The sequence below is a fragment of the Chinchilla lanigera genome, unplaced genomic scaffold (genome assembly GCF_000276665.1).
Source record: "Chinchilla lanigera isolate Chin_1 unplaced genomic scaffold, ChiLan1.0 scaffold00003, whole genome shotgun sequence".
NCBI lineage: Eukaryota > Metazoa > Chordata > Mammalia > Rodentia > Chinchillidae > Chinchilla > Chinchilla lanigera.
The window spans coordinates 9,784,805-9,807,714 of NW_004955404.1; the positions used below are offsets into that span (position 1 = coordinate 9,784,805).

A 22,910-nucleotide genomic window follows, 5' to 3' on the forward strand; every position below is an offset into this window, starting at 1 on the left:
TAAAGAGCTAGCCGTCAATTTCTGCATAGTGATCTCTCTGATGCTGAAAAATCACAGACAAATCGCCTCAATTTACTTACCTTCATATTGAGCCATCTAATATAACAAATGGGAATAATTCTAAGAGGAAAATTCAAAAGAAGAATATAAATTAGAAATGTAAAAGATGAGGAAATAATGTGGGCTTTTGGAAATTCCAAGCCAAAGAAGGACTAAAAATTAAAATATTTTAAAATGTTATTGTATTTTTTCTTTCTCATATTACCATTTATTTCTAAAAAGAAAAGCACTTTCTTAATTTAAGCAATATCACGAAATGTCAAACGGGAATTTTATTTTTAACCTCACAAAGGTAGGTACTATTAACATTTCTGAAGTATCTCCTTCTAGCATTTTCTCTATTATGCATTTTTAGATATAGTTGGACTTCTATCATGGGTACTCTTATGTAATATTGTAATGTAGCCATTTTTCAATACTGTAAAAATTATGGAGTTATCTATTGATATAGAACAAATTGCCCATAAGCTAGATGCTTACTAAAAAATAAAACTTTATCATCTCACTTTCTGTAGTTGAGGACACTGGGCCGTGTTCACCTGTGTGTTTCTGGTTTAGTCTCTCATGGGACTATTCAAGATGTTGGCTGGAGCTGCAGTGACCTCAAAGGTTTGCTGGGCCAGAATGTCTACTTCCAAGATGAGTCACTGTTGGAGAGACTTCAGTTCCTTGCTGGGTGTTGGTGGGAAGCCATGGTGCATCAGCACATGGGCCTCTTTGTGCAGCTCCTTGAATGTCCTTGCAACTGGGCACCTGGCTCCCACCAAAGCAGGTGGTCCAGGAAAAAGCAAAGTGAAAGACATGGTGTTTTTTATTGCTTAGCTTCATAAGACATACCGTGTCTTCTCAGTAACCTACCAGTTACACAATCCAGCCATAAGCAGTGTGGGAGGGGACTATACACGGAGGTGAACATCCCCAGCTAGGGAGCAATGCCGGAGGCTATCTTGGAGAGGAGTTCTCACATTGGGAATTTTTAATGGCTGCAGAAGTTTTGTCATGTAGATCTCAATAACTTATTCAGGTTTATATTTTATTTCCAATATTTCATGATTACAAGGAATGCTCTAGCAAACAATTCAGATTAATTTCCCAGAATACAGTCTCAGAGACAGGATCACTGAATTAGAAATTTTTAAAATTTCTTCTTTGTATTGACTTTATAAAAAAAATTAATATTTTATAGTGTTTACTTCAGTTAACACATGCATTCCCTTTGGTGTATTCATGACAAATACCTTAAAATGCCAATGCAATGATCATAGCTGCGTGTCTGTTTTTTATTTAATGAATTCTATGTACAACATTTTTGGGCAGGTATTCTATATTATATGTAAAATTGGATACTTATGACACATAGGTGTTTTTCATTTTTATTTAACCATTTTATAGATCCTCCTGAGTTTGTTTGTTGCTGTTATTTTGGACAACTTAGAACTTGATGAAGATCTAAAGAAGCTTAAACAAGTAAGTAATATATGGGGAATTTTTTTTAATCTGCATTTTAAAAATAAGAATAAGACAGGCCCTTATAGTAATAGTGGAGGTCTGAGCTTTAAAGAGTGAGTAAAGGTAGTCTAAGCTGGAAAAATGATGTTTATTTTGAAATTTAACTTTTGTGTCAACAAGGAAGATTTGTCTATTAATACGTAGATAAATATCAGAATTTTATATTATTATTTTTGAGTAAAAGTAAGATGAGCATAATATAATAAACTGGCTAAGAGGCAATTCTCATTCTATTCAATGAAGGTTGTTTGGAAATCAGATGCCTCAGGGCCAGATTGCCATTTTGCATAACTGTATTCAATATTTTTCATCATCATCATAAAAATATTAAACACCCACCTGTCTGACCTCTAGACACTAAAAGAGAATTCAGTATGGGGTCCATAGTGATTATAAGAAATGAAATAAAGTAAATGATCAGACATGTGCCCAGTTATGCATGAAAACAGGCTGTATGTCATGGTATGAGAATTATACCCCCAAAAAGTAAATGGAAATGTGGAACAGTTATGTTGTTAATAGCAGACGGATGGAAGATATGATCAACTATTCCCATAGTTTCCGTTACATAGAGGATACCAGACTTGAATATCTGGCTCTTATCACAGAGTATATATAAATCCTTTGAGATGTATATTTGGTGAAAGGGGAACATTGATTAGGATTTTCTTGGGTTACCCTTCCCCACACTATGAGCAGAGTTGAGATGTTTACAAACAGAACCAAGGTTCTAAAACAGTTCTAAAAACCAAGTTCTTAAACCAAGTTCTTAAACCAGTTCTTAAACCAAGGTTCTAAAACATTGAAATCATGTGAAAGGCCTACACACTCAGAATTTTCAAAAGTGGTCACGTTCGGCATCTCATCTTATTTTTATCTGACCTCAAATGAAAAACCAGTAATGAAAACTAAAACTTTAACGGGCATCTGATTTTCTTCCTGAACTAAAATCTTTTCATAAACATGTAACTCTTCACTTTTAGTATCCGTCATTAGTTATAAGATGGCTTGCTAGAGATTAAAGAAGCTTTGTGTCTGTGTTACTTTCTCATCACTGAAACACAATACCCGACACCCACAACCCTAAGGAGGAAAGGTTTATTTTGGCTCACACACTGTAGAGGGTTCAGTCCGTAGTCAGCTGGCTCCAAGGAAGGGCAGCATAGAGAGGAGAAAGAGCTAATGGCATGGTGGCAAAAGCAGAGAAAAGGATCAAGGGAGAAGGGAGGGAGGCAGAACCTTCCAGGCCATACCCCAGGAACCCACACCCTCCAACCAGGCTTCACCTCCCAAATCACCTTTAGCTATAAACTCATCAATGGGCTAATCCACTGAGTATCACACCCCCATGAGCCAATCACTTCTCCAAATCCCCTGCTATGAGCTCATGAGGCTTTGGGAATACATCTAGATACAAACGATGATAAACTGCGTTTCTAGAAATTCTGTACATCAAAACTGATTATCCACTTGTACCCGCTTACAATTTGGAGTATTTTCTTTGAATATTAAAGATATCTGAGCATTGAAAATTCTAATCCTAAATAAAGCAGTAATTTCATTTTCATCAGAACTTCTCACATTGTTCATTATTCATGACTGAACCGAAACTAAGTATCTATTAAAATCATCTATTAATTTCATATCTGAAACTCATTGAATCTCACACTTGAAATATTTTAATTCTAGATTAAATGTTCCTGATTGTTTTTCTTCCATTTTTGCATAAGAACGTTTTGTGTGTTTGTGGTTTTAGCAATTGCTTTATTTTTCTATATCCTTGGTTTTCCTTATTTTCAGTGATCTTGGCCTTTGAGATAGAATAATTTCAGGAATGTGCAAACACACTGGGTTACATACAGATGCGCTCTTTCATACATGTGTGTTCATAATGATGTGGATTCCTGAAATTTACACTGTCTTCTATAGCTTATTTTAAGTCTCCAATAAAAATGTTATATGAAATACTTATTTATTTAGTTGCACGTCTAGAAGACCAGCTTTTAAGATTTAAATGAGTGTGTTCTACTTTTCCCATACTCTGATAGAGAATGGAATAGAGGGAATATGAAAAAGACTTCTTTTATTTTCTTAAAAAGCATTATGTATTTCAAATTCTGCCTTTGTTCAGGTCAATTATTTTGTTTTATTTTTACTTTGGGTACTCTTAGAGATGGACTGAAAGTTCAAACTTTAAAACAAAAATCTTTTACCACTTCTGCTAACTTTTCTGCAGGTTCTTATTGCTATGGCAATGTTTATTGAATGCATGCTCAGTGCCAAGTGCCATATATTGCCCCTCATTATTCACAACACCTGCTTCATGCAGGTGTGATTATTATATCCATCTGACAGATGAAGGAAATAAGGCACAAAGCGTTAAGTAACTTGTCCAAAGTCACACAGCCTGCAAATGACAGGGCTACGATTTGAGTCTAGGTAATTTGTACCAAAGCCTCTACTCTTAAGCTCTAAACTATATTGAGAGAAGCTAAATCTATAGAAATGCCAAACATGAGTCCTGGATGTATTCAGTGGAGACTTATTCATAGGACTATTAACATTTTTATAAATGATGATATTGTACATAGCAAAGCCATCTTTATATCCACTAAATAACTGTTTAGGGAAGGCTCAGTTCTCTGAGGAATGGAGATCAATTAAGCAGCAAAGTCATTAAAACCATCCAAAGTGGTTATTCATCCCTCTCAAAACTCAGATGCTTTCATCAGAGCCTCATGGGGTGGCAAATGCTGCTTGTGGTACCCCTCCCTTTGTGACCTTCTTGACCCCATGATCCTCTTCAGACTTGTGTTAAAATATAAAAGATGGTTCATGAATAATTTTCAAGAGCCGTGGGAACCTGTGCCAGTCACCTCTAATATGCAGAAGCTAAACATGAACTACTCAGTCCACTCAGAGAGGAGGAGAGAAAGCAGGCCCCTTGCTTTGGAGAGGAAATGCCACTGGACATCGGACAGGGTGGCAGAAAGTGACTGGGCAAGAAATTTGAATGGACAAGCAAGCAGTGACGAAGTGATGACATAAAAAGCCCAGTAAATGAATATGTGTGAATATTATGTGGTGATAAAGGTGCAGCCATGTGACCACATCAAAGTTGGAACGTGGTAAGGTTGGATGTTAAGTGTCAAAGGACATGGAGCCTTTCGGTTAGAAGCCCAGTGACGGCAAATATAGTCTGCATGACTGACTGCTGGGAGGAATACTAGGCTCCTTGAGTAGACATGCAATGTGTTGTAACTTTTCTAGCTATCTTCCTATACAGCCTCCTTGCACTTTAGACTGTGGCTTCCAGTCAGGGACTGCTGTCCTCCAGGATCCTCTTGAGAAGCTCTGGAGCCAGTCAGCATTTTTAACCCTTAAGGAAGACTACAGGGAGTTAATTGCAGCTTACCCAGTACAAGACCGCATGAGCTAAAATGTCACATCTAACACTCTCAGCTGAAAATCCAGATTCTAAGTGGCAGTTCTGTTTCTTCAAAGGTGAAGTTCTAAAAGTCTCTTCATATGAGGTGCATTGAAAAATAAGATGAATATTTAATTGTTAATAATGTACTCTAATAAAAGGCACATTGTCATTAATCCCTCTCAGGAAGCTCCTCCTTGCTTCAAAGACATTTATCCCATAATTCTTATCACTTTCTGAAGCAGCTCCGGAAGCTCTCTTTCAGGAGTGTCTTTAGTTGTACTGTCCTGGCTGCTTCACTGTCCAGAATTAATTCAAAATGCTGCCTTTTCTAGTTGTTTTGACTTTGCAGAATATCCAGAAGTCACACGGTGCCAGATCCAGTAAATAACCTGGATGACAATACACCGTAATGTTTTTGTGAGCCTGTCTTTTCTTTGGATGGCACACTGCAGCAGCATTCACTGTGTTTTTGATCATAATTTGTAAAGACACTCACAAAACAGGACTTCCAGAACCGCTTCAGAAAGTGGCAAGAGTGATGAGATAAGTGTGTTTGAAGTGAGACGGGGTATTTTGAGGGGGATTAATGGTAATGTTTTTTAGTGTAATAATATTTATGTAATGTAAATATTCACGTTATTTTTATCACATTGCATGGGTACCTTCTTCTAAGAAGGAAAAGCAATGTTGAAGTTCTTATTGCTTATTCCAAGCATTTTGGTGGGTTTTTAAAAGAATGATTTGGAGGGAAAACTAAAAGAGCTTCTTGGGAACAAATTTGGAGAGATTGGCAGGTGAGTGCTTGTTCCCACTACCATTCTTGAAGACCTTCGCAGTGTGTGTCATTATGCAGCTTTCCTGTGTCATCCCTCACAATGAATAATGCTTCAAAATGTCACCCAGTCACTCACTAACATAAAATTCCTCTATCACTTTTCCTGCGTGTTGTTGCATTTAAGGCACAATTGATTGCTAGCAGTAATACTGCAATAGTATTCTTTTTATAGCTGCTGTAGTTTACATGACCCTATATCTAATTAAGTAGACTATACTGCTCTTTTTCAGCATCCCCAAAATCCAATACAGGACATGGAAACACACACACATGCACATACACACACAAACACACACACACACACACACACACACACACGTTTTCTACAGGAGATAAAAAAAATTTTGATTAGATGTTGTCTGTGCTTGTGAGAGTATACTAAACTACTGAGAAGACAAATCAGTTTGTCTGGAAGCCAACATCCACAACAATAAATCTTGTCCAAAAACTATTCTCTGAACCATCATAAGAGTTGATGATCTTGAAGCTCATTGGTGTAGGAATGACACCAGGGAACATGGGTAGAATTTTATAGACTTTGAAAGTGAGGAGAATTCTTGCAGCTTTAATGTTTTTTGCAAATTCTGTTCAAGAGAGACATAAAGGGTTTTCTTTTAAGTGGTATAAAATTCATTAAACTAAAAGAAAAACTCACAGAGCAGCCGCAGAGAAAGAATCATTGAAAATGGAAGTATAGATAGTCTATGTAGATTATATTTAAAGCTATGAAATTAAAATCTGCTTTCCCATCCCTGTAGCTAGTCTCGTTTGAATTCCAGTTCATGTGTGATGATGTTCCTTTGAAGGAACCCACTGCATGTGAGGTGGATGGATGTGTAAAGAAATATCCCCCTTTCACTCAGCAGGTTTTTTTAAGCAAAAGCAACAATTTTATATTATTTTCTTAAACATGAGCTCCAGGTTAGTATTTTTCTTCAGCATTATCTCATGAAATGGTTGTTGCTGTCTATCCACTTGATAGGACTAAGAGATGCCCACATAGCTGGCAAAACAGTATTTTGGGGTACATCTGTAAGGGTGCTTCTGGGAGAGATTAGCATTTTATTTGATAGGCTGGGCAGAGCAGATCTTCTTCCCCATTGGAGGCCAACATCTTCAGAACCTTTGAGGACCAAAGCAGAACAAAAGGTAGAGGGAGTTTAATCACTGTGCCTGATTGTCAGGGCTGGGTAGCTCGGCACTGCTGATCCTCAGGCCTTTATACATCTGTTCTTTGGCTCTCAGGCTTTCAAACCACACCGCTAGCTTTCTGATGTCTCCAGCTTGCAGATTGAAGCTATGGGGACCTCTCAGCCTCCATAATTCCATGAGCCAGTAACTTACTTATATATCTTCTTGGAATTTTGGCAACATTTATGTAAGACAAACAAGGTGTATATATATTCCCTGGTATATTCATTTTCACCCTCTTTTGCCTGCTGTAGTGAGCTCCTTTCAGATTTTTGACCTTCTCAAGGAAGTAAGGATGTTGCTAGAGATGCCATTCTGCAAACCACTCACGGTCATCCCATGATCCGAGCCAAGTCATCTGTCCTCTCAGTATTTGTCAATCTTTATGAGTGAGCTCAAACTAATGTGACTTCCGGGCATGACGACACACGCCTGTAATCCCAGCACTTAGGAGGTGGAGGCAATAGGATCGTTGAGAGTTCAAGACCAGCCTGGGCTACAAAGTGAGCTCAAGGCCAGCCTGAACTGCATAGCAAGACTCTGTCTCAAAAAAGACAAAAAAAAAAAGAAACTAATAAGACTTACAAGTGAGTGATACAACTGCTAAGTAATAGATCGTACTGATTAAAGACTTCTTTGTTCAGGGCACTTGGTATAAAATTACCAATGTATTAAGTTACCAATGTTCAGCGGAATGAATTCCTTGCCCAAATTCATGTAATTTGTAAGTTACTAAGTTGGGACAGCATGGTCTGTCTTACTCTGATCCAGTGTCCTTGCCAAAGGACACCATGCTGCCTGCTTAGAAACCAAGTCTTTCATTAACAATGAGAAACTCATCTAGAAAATGGGTTAGAGGAGATTCTTATCCAATTTTGGATCAGCGTATTTTCTCCCTGTGGGAGTATAGATGGGAAGCCAAATTATAATCAAAATATATCTTATTGAGTTCATCATCAGGGAGATGTGGAGGAAGGTGGCATGATTCAAATCATAATGGCATAGGCTCAGGTAGATAGAGATTTCCCTTTTACAGCTGAGATATTATTAACCTGGAGAGTAAATTTGCCCATCTGTAGACTTGGAGTCTACATATTCATCTACTATTCTTCAGGTTTTAGCAATAAAGTACAAAGGACAAGCAAAAAACTGCCCCTATCCTCAAATAACTCGTAAGCTGGTGAGAGAAAATGACAAACTAGACACTTCCAGTTCAGTAGTGATCATTATAAGGAGTTTCAGAAGTACATAGGCAATAATATCTAACTTAGACTCCTAATTCAGAGACATTTTCTCACAAGCATGGTATGTAGTAGAACCTGAAGGTTGATGTGTTAGTCAGCTTTTTGTCACTGGGAGAAAATACCTGACACCCATTATTTAAAGGGAAAAAGGTTTATTTTTGTTCATGCTTTCAGACTATTCAGTCCATGGTCAGCTGGTTCCATAGTAGAAACATCATGGTGGAAAAGTAAGGCGGCCAAAGCTGCTGTGTTCATGGTGGCTGGCACATAGAGAAGGGGGTTGAAGGACTTTGATGGTGGAGAGCTGTGTTGCAGATGATGAGAAGTGAACGACAGCTAAAGAAGTGAGGATGAACTGCCATCCTTTGCCTCTCACATTCTTCATACTCTACATTCCAGACAGATCACCTGGTTGCCAACTGATCCTTAGTTTGTATGCTAGTTAACACCATTTACTACAGTGCTGCCTATCTTTATGCCATTGTGGTATCCATGGGGAATAATATTTGTATACCATGCTGGGTCAGCATGATGGCATCAATAAGAAAAAATCCCTTCCTGAAGCTGGAAGCCACATAACTGAGAGCTTGGGACTGTGGGGAGAAGTAGAGGCACCCTCAAAATTCCAGATCTACCAGCAGCAGTGCTTTGCAGCAGTTGGAGACATTTTCTCCTATCCTGAATCAAACAAATCCCTGAATTGGATACATTTGAGACTTTGTTTGGAGGAAGGGCTTCTATAAATACTTCCAGAATTTCATTTTGTATATGTCTGAGCCAAACGAGATCACTTTTATAAAGGATATTGTTTTAGAAAATTTGCCCTTTGACTCATGCACCCCAGGAACTGTGTGTCATTGAACAAACATAAAACTCCACATCTAAGCCTATCTCTTTCAGTTTATAGTGGTGAGTTGTTCTTTGTATCATTCTTCAACTGTGCTAATTCAGAGTAACTTTGAGTATGGCTTTTGATTGTACTCTTCAAAATAAATTCTTAATTTTTTTCCTTGAGAGTGAGTTTTGGAGGAAATATGTATCCTATTTGGGGAGAAGTTTATACATGAAATCCACTTCAATGAAGCCCTTCTCAGTTATGAGAATGCTCTTTCATTTTACTTCTTTTAATGAAGAGAATGAAATTTTAAAGAACAATAGTTATTTCACTGAACCACTGAAAATAGCAAGAAGACAAGGAATATCAAATAAACAGTATACTTTTGTTTTTCAGCTCCTGTCACATGCAATGGGAAACCAGAGTATCATGGTTCCAAGAGAAAAGCACTAACAATTGGTTTTAAGTTTTATACAACATCTGATAGTTTCTGAATCACAGAAAGCCATTTTCACAGCTGTTATAACTTGTAATTAGGAGTTATAATAGTGAGCTTCACCTTGTGTAGACTTAAACACTAGACATGAACATGTTGGGGGAGTTGTCAGTGACTCAATTCCTTTGGACTCAAGTTTCACAGTCTTGTTCTGTTTTTCTAAGTAGTTCAAATATTTTTCCATTCTCCTCAAAACATTTTTACTATGTTCTTATTCATTTGTTATCCAATATGTGAGCCCCTACCATCTACAAGACATTGGACCAGGAATGGGGCAAATAAGTCAGCAAATTAGGTCTCTGCTCTTGAATTTGAATACAGGTTGGGTGTCCCTTATCTGAAATGATTGGGACCAGAAGTATTCCAGATTTCAGAGATTTTTGCCTTTGTTTTGGGGGTGATACTTGTATAGGCTTAGCTAGGTGCACCTCCATAATTTGTTAAACTTGCACTTTTACATCTGGTATACCCTCTTTACTTTAATGACCTAGGTCCTAGGGCCTCCAATTTTCTTATGCAGTTGTTTCCTTCCATCTTGACTGATGCTTATGTTCTCTTCCTGCTTCCATAGGCGTTTGAGTCTAGACTCTGATAAGGTCCTTTGCAGGTCAGGAGGTGGCCTCACTGAGGCTGTATTTATGGTACACTGTGATAAGCTCTGTTGCTTCTGTCCAATTTTGTTCTGTTTTGCTAGTGTACATACTCTATGGGGTTTTTTAACATCAAGTATATATCTATTTCTACTGTCTCCCCTGTTCATTACTGTGAACTTGCTAGCACCACCCCACCCATCCAAACCTCAGTCCCTAACATAATAGTCATCACCTCTAGCAGACAACACCAGGCTGTGATGTGACAAAAAATCTTCCCCAAGGATGTCCTCAGTTTCTATCACAGTCTCTAGCTCTAAAGCCATTTCCACTGGGGCCAATACAAGCAAGCACTGGTCTCTTGGGATAATAAAATTTTGGAAACTCATGCAACTGTCCCTTAATGAAAACCTCCATTGCTTTCATAAATGCTGTCAGGCAGCATTGTTTTTTTATTTGTGCATGAATAAAATGAAAGTATGAAAGTCAGGAAAGCCATACATTTATTCATATACATTTCTGTAATTTACTCTCAAAATTCACCACTTTCTGATGATTTTTCACTGCAAAGGTTTAAGATCCACATCGTATGACTACCTGTATACTCAGATGGCCTCAACATATTTTTGCTTGGATCATTTCATCTTTCACTGAATTAGTGGCGAAGTATTTCATCCTTTCAGGGAAACTGTCAGCAAGCAGGGCCAGATCCATCCTTCCAGAAACAGCAGGCAGGGGCAGCATCTTCCCTTTTATTCCCCATTACCAGTTGACCATTCCCAGTTGATAGAAGTGTATACAAGGTGTGGAGAGGCCCAGTCACTCATCAGGAGTGCAGTGTACACAGAGAGATTGTAAGTCCTTTTCCCAGAGGCAAGTGGAGGGGAGGTCTCCAAGACAGTCCCTTGGTGGAACTTGGTACAGCCCTTTGGTGGCTGTAAAAATAAGGGACTGAATCCTCATGCTGGGAGCTTGCCAGGCTGGAGAGCTAGTAGGACTACTTGGTACAACCACCAGATTAGAGCAAAGTGAGTTGGTTGTTGAAAGACATTGACATGTTTCTTTTGGATAATGGTGAGGATCAGGATGTGTGGGCTTGAGTGTTCTGAAAGTGAAAATGCAGCAGAGTGCCCTGGCTATAGCTGAGCTGTTAAAAAGGCTTCCTGAGACTAAACCGCCTAAATCCATGCAATCTTAATGCACAGATCTCATTGGCTCCTTGACTGATATTAGAGGAAGGTGGGGAAGCCAGAGGACTACTCAGGCAGAGGCCTACCTAGGGATGCACTATGGAGATTTACATTAATCAGCATATTTTATGCACCCGGAGAAGGGTCTAGCAGAGTGGCCCAAGGAAAACAAGACTCTCTTTTTCTAAAAAGTCTGACTATGGGAGACTGCAGCAAAATTGTCCTTACAAAAGAAATGAATTATACAAATAACATGATACCCTATCAGCAAAGGCCATGAGCTTCAAATAAATCTAGATCCAGACCAAACCAGGATCAGGACTGTTGTGAAATGTAGCTAGCTTCCTAAGAGCCTAAGATTCCTTCTTCCCCAGATCTTCATCCTGGCTTCCACTCTGAAAGAGCCAGATCCCAAAGAAGGATGAATAGAACACTGAAGTAAGTGTGGGACAATGAAAAAGAGGACCATATCCCCTCCACAGATCAACACCATGAGTCACACTTGTAACAGAGTGGAGTTAACACAGACTAAGATAAGACATAAGCTTGGACAGGACTGGATAGATATGTAATAACCAAAACTGACGAGAAGGTTATTGTATCAGTTACTTTTCTCTCTTTGCTGGGACAAAATCCCCAATATCCAAATTTAAGGAAAGATAGGTTTTTTTAGCTCACAGTTTTGTGGATATTTCAGTCAGTATTCAACTGGCTCCAAGGCAGGGTAGCATGGCACAGGAGCAATAGTTCAAGTCAGCAGAAGACAGAAAAAGCAGCAAGGGAAAAAGTAGGGAAAGAGCAAGCCTCTTTTCCTCCTTTGTATTTTATGCAAGCTACCGACACTAGGGTCGGTGTAGCACTCACACCATCTCTGTGCCCTCTTCTTGCACAGGCTGAGGATGTTTACAAAGTCAGGACCCTGACCCCCTCCTGAGTCACTCAGTTAAACTTCTAAACTTCGCCAATTGACACAATTAACAACATTCTGCCCAACAAGATCAGTAAGGGCATGTCCTCTACACCCTAGGATGTAGAGCTGCTGAGTTAAGCTTTGAGACTTCTCAAGTTGACACAATGTATCAACCATTGCAGTTATGAAACTTGTCTAGCTATAGGGACCAATCTTTTTATATTTGCTTATAATTCAATGATTTTATCATTGTCCTTTCCTTACATTCTACTCAGTACATGTGCTCAGGACCAGGCACATTAGGGGAACCTGTGTCCCTGGCATTGTCACACATAGCCACCTGCCATGAGTATTTTCTACCCTGAATCTAAGAGTAACTTAGATTGTTTTTAGGAAATCAGAAACATATATGCATGTTATTTGGTTTGATGTTATATCTATTTGCATCCTATTTTGCATAAAATATGTTGATTACTGTAAATTTCCATAGTGGGGTCTAATAAGCCCTTTTATCACAGTGTGCAAAATTTAACAACTCTACAATTGACCACAAGCATCCTCAGGAGTAACACTTGGAAATGCATGACTGTGGACTAAAGAACAGAATTATTCCAAGGGACCAAACACTACTGGGTTCCAAACCCAAAAGAAGAGACTCTGGTCCAAAATACGTGTCTTCTAGTCCTTTAATTTAAAAATCTGTGTATATTTTATAGTAAATACTACTACTGATACAATTTTATATGTGCAATAAGGTGAAACAAATAAAGAAATTTACTGTAAATAATAAAAGCCAATAAAGAAAGACACAGATACAGAAGGGAGAGCTGTGAAGCTAGATTGAAGTACCATTTATTTTAAGATAGAAGATATGTAAGTAGATGGATACAGACATACGTACATATGTGTATTATGGTTCCATGGTTATGCAAGGCACATGCATACTTACAGGTAAATAGATACAATACTAAACAACTGAAGTTTGCAGAATTCTAGAAACAAACAATTCTTAAATTTTTCACCACTCTGAGTAGTGTGATGAAATCTCTTACCATCCTGCTTTGTCTTGCTTTATCCCACCTGGAACATGAAGCATCCTTTGTCCAATGTATCCACACTATATATGCAACCTACCCATTAGTCACCTAATGACTAATGACCACCTCAGTTTTCAGATAGACTACTGAGGTCTCACAGTGGTGTTCAAGTGATTCTTATTTATTTAATAATGGTCTCAAAGTACAAGAGCACTGATAATAACAATTGTGATATGTCAGAGAGAAGCTGTAGAGGGCTTCCTTCAGATGAAAATATAGTAAGATGTTTTGAGCAAAAAAGAGACCACATTCATTAACTTTTACTCTAGGACATTGTTATAATTGTCCTATTTTGCCATTAGTTATTGCTGTTCATCTCTTACTCAGCCTAATTTATAAATAAACTTTATCATGGGTATATATGTATGTACAGAAAAAAGCATAGGGTTCTGTACTACGTGGTTTCTATTCTCCATGGGTTAAAAGTTCAAGGAGCACAAGAGAAAGATGAAGGGAGAAGAAAAGGAGCAGGCAGGAGACAGAGACAGAATAAAAGTTTGTCTAAAGGGTAGAGGAAGCAATCAAAAGACCCCCAGTACCAAAGCAGGAACACTCTGAGCAATACAATAAATAAGATAAATAAAAATAATACAGATTTATTACCTAAACAATGGAATGAATAGCTTCAAATCCATCTCTCTCTCTCTCTCTCTCTCTCTCTCTCTCTCTATATATATATATATATATATATATATATATATATATATAATTAGATCCATAAACAAAGGAGAAAGGACAGCTCTCAGAATCATTTCAAGTAACAAATGCAGAGAAATAGAAACAATAGAAAACAGATCACCACTAGGATGCCACAGTTATGACTGTCATAGGCAAGATCTACTGATGGATGCAAAAATCATTGTGTGAAACTTTAAAGAAAAATAGAATGCTTACAAGACTCAAAGTATCCCCCACCAAACAAATATTTAAATAATTCTAGCAGTTTTGGTAAGTGTCCACAAATTCTTTGAGATTCCCCATTCCAAAGAGATAAAACTTAGCTGGTCTGTTCCAATCCTCACCTGGATTTAGACATCACCTAACCCAAGTGACTGCAGTTAACATCATCCACAATGAGACATAGTGATGTTGTATATGCCCTGATGTGCTGAGAAGGGCATAGCATCTCCACAGTACTCTTCCAGAAAAACTCCATAACTTCAGTGTAGGCATGAGAAATCACTAAACCCCAAATTGAAAGACACTCTCCAAAGTACCTGAGTACTACTCCTCAAAACCATTAAAGACATGAAAACCAGCAACATTTGAGTTACTGTCACAGCCAAGAGAAGCGTGAGCAGGCAGGGCAACAAGAACAAGACTTGGGCCAAATCTTGGAACTGACAAAAGACACTCATACAAAACCTCAGGAATTCCAAGTAAATTCCACACTGTAGTTAATAGTATTCCACCAAGGTTAATTCTCAGTTCCGACAAATGTTCTGTGATTATGTAAGGTACTAATGTAAGAAAAAGCTAGCTACAGGAACTCCCTGTACTTGTTGCAACTATGTCAGTTTAAAATTATTTCAAAATAAAGAGACTTTAAAAATTGGATAAGAATTTTCTACAGTAAACCCTATTGACACATACATATAAATTGTTCAAAGATACACGAATCTGTGACATTTTATACCATAAATCTGTTGGCTTGATAGTTAGTAATGCTTTTTATTTTAAAATATTAACAGTGCCCTCCTCATCAAGAGCCAAATGCTCATGTTTTTATTATCAGTTAATTTTTGTAATTTTAATTATGTTTCTGTTAGAAAAGCTAATGTAACTTGTATTTCTCCTTTGTTATCTTTGTCTGTAATATAATTTATCTGAAGCTGAAAGGACTGGATGTACTGGCTAATATGGTTGACTGCACATTGTAAAGAGACCAAGAAAAGAACAAGATGACATGAGAAATATTACAAGTGACTCATGTTTGCTCTCCTTGTGGGTCATAATTGACTTTTCCTTCTCTCATTGTCTTCTATGTGTAAATGTACAATGAGAGAGCACCAAGTGTCAATTAGCCCTCTTCTTGATTTAAAACATGTCATCTTAGCAGGTGTGTTAGTCAACTTTCACATTGCTGATACACAATATGGGACACCCACAGCTTAATGGAGCAGAGGTTTAACTTAGCTCACAGTTTCAGGAGATTTAGTCCATGGTCCGTTGGCTCCAAGGAAGAAGCACCATGGCCAAAAGATGTGGCTGAGCAAAGCTACTTAGTTCATATTGGCCAGGAAGCAGAGCAGGGGAGCATCACTTGAGAGGAAGGGATGAGAGACATATTATCACAGTCATGCCACTATGATCCACACAGACACACCCACAAGTGCACTCTACCAACCCTTTCAGATACTCCAAAGACAGTCAAGTTGACCCAGTCAAGCTGAACTCTCACAGTAAGGGAAAGACATGCATAATTAAAAAGTCACAGTGCAAAGCCCTGGGCAGTAAGGTGGAGGACATGCAAGGACACATTGGAAGATGTTTCTACTTCGGGGTAGAGGCAGATCATGGAATGTGAGTCAAAAATGATGGATAAAATTTTGTTAGCAAAATGGGAGAAAAAGTTTCTAAATGCAAAGAATAGCAGACATAAAAGTGTAGAAGTGAAAGTGCACCTATTGCTTGAAAGTTGTTTTGGTAGGGCTATAGGACATGATTTTTAAAGGCTCAAGAAAGCGTGTGGTCAAATCTCAGTTCTGCCACATCTGGCTGTGTGACTTTGGGCAGCGGATTTAAACTCTTTGTATCGCACTTTCTTCATCCACAACATGATATGGCATGATACCAATTACACATCTTAACATTAGGGACCTATTTGGGGTTTTAAATAATACACATAAAGTGTTGAATGGTATGCCCAGCACACATGTTTACTACTCAGTTGCCAGTTGTTCTGAGAAATATTCCTAGAGGATTCAGGAAAGACTTATAAGAGTTAAACAAGTATAGAAGGACAGTGTGTCATAGGTGAGGGTACAGCATATCCTGTAAAATCACAGGTGAAAGAAGTGGGTGGGAGGAAAACACAGCCTAGAAGGTTACGTAGACTGTAAAGGACAAGGCCTTAGAAGATACTTTATGCCTTGCTCAGAAGATCAACATTTTTCTATACATGATTGACAGTCTTTGAATTACTTTAAGGACCAGGCGGAATGTAATAGTATTCCTTTTATTTACTTTTTTTTTTTTTTGGTTTCCTGAAGGATTTAAAAGGAAAAGGCTAAGATGGAAAGACAGTTGGGAAGCTTAGAAGATTTCAATCATATGAAACCTGTGGTTAAACCACTGGAGTTAGCAGCCTGGAGGGTATTGGTGACTCAGACAAGAGCTGCCCAGAGGACGGTGAGAACGACCTGAGACCACAGAGGGTGGGAGGTGAGCCGGTGGCAGTCTAGATGGCCTGCAGGCATCCTCGCCAAACCAGGGAGTTTAAGAAGGGAGGGAGACAAGATGGCAAGGGGTGTTTGCCTCTGCTGTCATTTTCAATTTGACAATCACGAGTCTTGAGAAAATACACCAATCAGCATAGCAAAGGGGACAAGAGGGACAGAGAGGGAAAAGAAGGTGGTCCCAGCCTAGACAGCAAAAGAAGCTGCAGAACACCAGGCTAGAGCCCTCCTCTTATTTATCCCTGATGCTCCACTGAAATCATTTTCCTGCAGACTGTGGCATAGCTATAGCTTTGGCTTTTATAGCACATTTCCCTCGAGTAATTCAAATGACAGGCAATATGCTATCTCACTTAGATATCTGGCATTTATATAAAAAAGTGATGATCCTCATTTTTCATTTGAGAACACTAATATCCAAAGTGCCCAAGAGATTATAAAACTATGCACAAAGCCCTGAATTCAATCGCCAGCACCACCAAAAAAAGATTATGAAATTAAACCAAAATTTAAATTGGTATCTTGTTACACTTTTTTTACTATTTTTATTAGACTATGATATCACCTATATTTTCTGAATCAGAAAAGGGGGGCAATTGTGTGAGTACACACGGGTGTATACACACACATACAGTATGTGTATTCTATGTTCTTCCCGAATATTATTTGGCATGGGCTTTTTTCCACTGCTTATTGAATATTCAGCTCATAGCATAAACCAAGTGTCTAGTTTATATGGAACTCTAATATAATTTTATCTGAAGTGGAGCAAACAAAATGCATTTTTTATCATAACAAGCATATTTCCATGACGCAGTAAAGTCCCAGTGGAAACAGTTGTGTCTCAGTTGAATAACACCAGAGAGATAAAATATAAAATAGAGGTGTTTGAGATATGGAAGAAAAAACAAATAAAAGCAATCTTTATTCATCACTACTGTCTCTAGGAAATAATTAATTCCACTAATGGGATTTTGACGAACAATAATATAAGTAAAATTTATGCACTCAACATAATTAGGCCTTCTAGTTTTTGAATAGAATTTTTTTTCTTTTGCTAATTTATTAGCTTTGTCTGTAAGTTTAGTGCTTTTGCAAATATTATTTACATTGCTGCTCGAAATAACCTTATGGAGGGCACTTAGACTTGTAAGATCCTGAGTTCAGTGTTAAGAATAAGCGGGTAAACATTTCATGCACATTTTAAAGATGTCATAAGGTGTCAAGGCAGCAGCCCTGGCTAAGTGCTCTGCTGAGCTCCCAAACCAGCAAGCACCCAACAGCTGCTTTCTTCCTCAGAGCCAGCTCCCCTCGCCCGCCGATCCTCTCCCCACCTGCTTCTGGGGTGTGCTGTGTGGATGACTGAGGAAACACTGCCCACAGTTTATCAGCTAATGTTACGATACTACGTGGACCAATTTGGGTTCCAGCTGCCATAGAAAAATGTAGCCGCTCTGACCCATGGGTCATCTAAGAAATGAGCCCTTCAGTTTACTTGGGTGGCTTGAATAGAGCTGTTGAAATAATTAAAACCACTGTTTGACCTTGAGGGTACTGAACTTATTACAATTTTTTTGTACAAGAAGGGAAAAATGAGTGACATTTTTGAAGGATACATTTTAAAAGTCTAGAGGATTACTGTCTTACATGCAACCGTGCAAGCCAACTGTTCTTTGCCTGCAGCAAAAACTCAGATGTCTTCCCCTTTAAGAAACTCCACTGGATTTAACAGGCTACTGAGGGACATTCTTTATATTTTTATATCAAGGGTTTATAACAGCACAGGAATAGTATTAAAAACCAACATATTAGATTATTATTCCACATAATCCATCTGTTTTTGCTCAGAGGCCGTGTAATTTGGGTTGTAAAATCAGCAATAAATAAATTAGCTAGAGAAATGCCTTTGAAAAATACTAGTTTATGCTTTAGAAAGATTTTATGTTCTGAATTGCTATGTCATGTGTAGATTCAGAAGTAGCAAGTGCAATTGTGTAAGGAAGCGAAGAGAATTCAGCTTAATATACTTCCATAACAAAGGGGGAAAACTCTTTTTTTCCCGATCGAGCATAATGCGGTCATTTTTCATACACAGAAGAGCCAAAAAATGCTCTTCAGTATTCTAACTTGTACATCTACACATATTTTCCCAACGAGCATGAACTTGATTTGAAAATGAGACTCTTTCCCAAGCCTGGGTACTTTTTAAATTGTTTTCTTTTAGAAAATCACACAGAAAATTCCAAAAAAATTTTGTATTTAATGTAATCCTTCAATTCAGTTATTTGTGGCAGCATTCAGAACGGAAGTGAAAGTGAATAATGTTTGAATATCTTAACAGGAGAAAGCACAGACTGAGATGTGGCAGGTCTAAGCGATGAGGCTGAGCAGGGTGTGAGTCATGCTTACGCCCGAACTCTCTTGAGAAGCACAAGAAAGCAAAAGGCATTCAGCCGCCCAACGTGCAGTGATATCTCAGCGAGACAGATGCTGAGCCAGAGAATAGCACTGAGCTCAGATGATTTATATTTTTTAAAGCTCAAGGTTTGAAATTTTCTTCTTTGATTCCAACTTCTTCTTTGCAAATGTGCCCGCCCCCCATGTGCATCTGTGACAAAGCTACCATCTGATCCGTTAGGTTGAGTGAGACTTCATGGTCTGCTGAAGCTATTATCGACTCTCTTTTGTACTGTGCTTTACGTTAGGTTTTTCAAGAGAAAGAGTAAAATCTTCACATCTATGCACTATGCTCCTTCCCTTCAAGAATGAGGAGTTTTGAATTTTTAATGGACATCTACAATTATAATTGCTTTACTAAAAGCTCTGCATTTGGGAGGAATACTTCCATGATCTTAAACTCATATCCAGTTCTTTTATTGATATTATTCACTCATTTGCATTAAAGTAGATGTAACTTTGGAAGAATCTGTGTTTAACCTCAAGAAGGAGAAACAATGTGGGTAAAAGGTAGAATATCATTTTTATTACATTGTAAGGAAACTTCCCAGTGCTTTCAAAGTATCCTGAAGGTGTTTTATTAGCCCTGGCTGCCTCACCCTCCCCTAGCCTGCAGGTCAGATCCCCCATTCCCATCTTGCTCCTTCTTTGTTCTCTCTTTGTGTCTAGGTCAGGTTCTCTGATTGGAGAAGGAGAAAGGGTGAGGGTTCTCTTGACTGACAATGATAGAGCAGGAATTCAATGATTTGGTGCAGTGTCACTATCTCTCCCTTTGTGTTCAGCTTGTGCTGACCTAGAACATACATATTCTGTACTTATGCACACTCTGGAAGTATTTTACTGAGCTATTGTTTGTTGTTGTATTCTTTATTTTTGTGCTCCTGGGCATTGAAACCAGCACCTTCACACTGAGCCACACCCCCAGCTACTCCTTCCCCGCTTTTGAAACTGGGTCTCACTAAGTCACCAAATTGCCCAGACTGAGTTTGTGTTCCTCCTGTGTCAGCCTCTCAGAGCACTGGAATTATAGGCGTGTACTGCTGTGCCCAGTTTTAACCTTACCTCATTTTGTCATCCTGGAGAGTCTCTGATATTAGGTATTATATGTTATATACTATTTTCATTGTATAATTTAATTGGCCTCACAGATCGTCTGAATTGTAGGTGACACAGAGCTGGAATGATTGGCTTAGTTTTACAAACTGAGTGTAGACAGGGAAATACCATCCGTCCCTTAGAAGCCCGCCCTCACACCCTCCCCTAGGGCGTCCTCACCCCAGCCGGCATGGCCACCTGCCGTCCGCTGACCCTGAGCCACACGGGCTACTGGCACCTGCTTGATGAGCTCCTCAGCAGCAGACTCACGCAGTAGAGGCCCTTTTGTTATGTCTGCTCCCCTCACCCAACAGCAGGCTGTAAAATTCACCCCCAGCCTTGTGCCGCGAGGTAGCTCACTCGTTCAGATGTTTAAATAAACCCCAATTTGCTTCTCCATTTTACTGTGGATGAACATTTTGATGGTTTACAGTTGGGACTTTTTTTTCATCTTCATGCTCTTTGTTTATTCTATTATTTCTGAGAACATGAGGTTAGTTTGAATCTTTAACTCCTGGACTCAAGTGATCCCCACCTCAGCCACCAGTTACCTGGGACTGTGGAGAGACAAGGCCGTAGCTGAGTCAATGCTCACAATGAGAAACCCACAGCCAGGGGATTTACTTTAAAAACAAGTCACCGAGAAACACAGTATAACCTTTACAGTCCTACAAATTGTGTATTCTCTACTTCAGTCTGCACAAGTGACTTTGTGTTAAGTTCTTCGCATTATTTCTGAGATTCTACTGCACAAAGCAGGTGGGACTTCCAAACGGCCCCACCATGGCCAAGAGAGGACATAGCTTAGGTGTGCCTCCCAGTTCAGGCAGCGGTGCCCTCGGGGTGGACTCGCGGACCCCCGCATGTGTGTGTGTGTTCTTCCCTGGATCCCACTTCACCATTAAGAACAGGAAAAAGCAGCTGGGAGCTGCTGCGCCGAAAGAGGCCCCCAGGGAGAGCTGGTGAGTCTGTGGCTCAGGCAGCCACTCATCTGCTTCCTTCTCACCGCCCCTCTGCATGTCTGGGGAGCCAGGATGCCCAGGACTGAAGGGGAGGACTGGCAGCACCAGGAGGACCCTTTGCAGCCATCCCGAAGAGCTGCTTGTCTTTCCTTGCAGCGCTATGTAGGTGCAATGGCCGCCTGGTGCAGCACTCTCATTCCTTTCTAAATGCTCTCTTCCTCTCCTAGAAGGGGCTAGGAAAGGAAATTTTAAAATGGAGCCTTGCCGCTGAGGAACTTACCAGCTCTGGAAGCATTAATATCTCTCCTGCAAATTAAAATGGGTGAGGTCTATTTTTAAAATGTGCAAGCAGAGATTATCTTTTAATACTGGTAGCCTACATGTGTTAAGCGCTATAGTCATGGATATTTGATGAACTATAACGTGACACCTCCCCACAAGTTCCTTTTCCAAAGCTGTGTTTGTCTCAGCTCAGTCTGAACACTCATCAGCTTATCAGTGACTAACATCAGTTCAGTTTAAATACTGAAAGAATCTAATTTTACTCCATTATCTGGATGTAGGTCGCCTATACTCCACTCCAATAAATCTGCTCAGTTAGTGAATAGATGCATCCAGCTTCTCTTTCCACACTTGGGAAACACCTGTCATCTCCCAGTTGTTTTTTGCAGGGTTTAGTTCTACCACCTGATTAGTACAATTATTTATTCAATGAATATTTGCTTGGCTATTTGCAGAGGGGATTCTTCCCTGGAGCCTGCTATTTCCAAGCACTGGCCGTGGGGCGAAGAGAACAATGCTACGTGCTCCCTGTCCTCGCAGAGGCCACAGTTTCAGGGAAAAGAGCCGCACTGTCCGTAGGGTCCCACAGTATAACTTCAAGTGATGACACGTGCAGTGGCTTCCGTAGCATCCTCCGAAGCGCTCATGTCCAGGTCTGACCTGAGAATGAGTCCCTGTTTGCAGATGTGACCAGTTGAACTCATCCTTCTGGATCAGGGTGGGTTCTGAATCCAGTGTCTGACATCTTTGTCAGAAAAAGGATGAGGAGATTCAGATACACGGGCAGAGAAGTACACCAGGAAGAAAGCATGAGATGCCGAGGTGTGGGGGAGTGGGTACTGCTGGAAGCCAAGGGACACCAGGCCTGCCCAGACTCAGAGAGGCCGGAGAGGGGATTCTTCCCTGGAGCCTGCAAAGGGAGCACGACCCCACTGAAACCTTCCAGCCTCTGGCATGGGCAGAGATTGGTAGCTTCCGTTGCATTGCACTGCCAGGCTTGTGGTAACTGGCGGCAGCAGGCAGTCCTAGGAGACAGACGCACCATGTGTTAGGTTGGCCCACAAGAAATTGCTTTGACCCACACGAATAACAATATTACATGGCCCAGCATAGCATCCTTGCACTCCTAGGAGGAAGACTTTGTTGGCTGGAGGAAGCTTCTCCAAGGAATTGTGAGGGGACCTGAAATCTGAAGAACAAGTGAGAGTGAATGAAATTCCAGACAGGAGGAGGAAGAAAAGGTCCAGTAGAGGGCACAGTGGTGCAAAAGTCCTGAGGCAGAGGGTGCCCAGACTCTTCAGGAAGTGAATGCTGTAACTGCAACACAGG

At 39.6% G+C, this 22,910-nt stretch overlaps 1 protein-coding gene across 4 annotated transcripts in view; it reads left to right on the top strand.

The window, feature by feature from the left end:
* The window catches only part of Nalcn (sodium leak channel, non selective), a 291,122-nt gene that overhangs the window by 181,238 nt on the left and 86,974 nt on the right, over positions 1 to 22,910 (top strand). For all 4 annotated transcript variants that reach the window (XM_005374037.2, XM_013515982.1, XM_005374039.2 and 1 more), the window contains exon 14: positions 1,453 to 1,527. In XM_005374037.2, the coding sequence (XP_005374094.1) occupies positions 1,453 to 1,527 (75 nt within the window). The remainder of the gene's footprint in view (positions 1 to 1,452; positions 1,528 to 22,910) is intronic.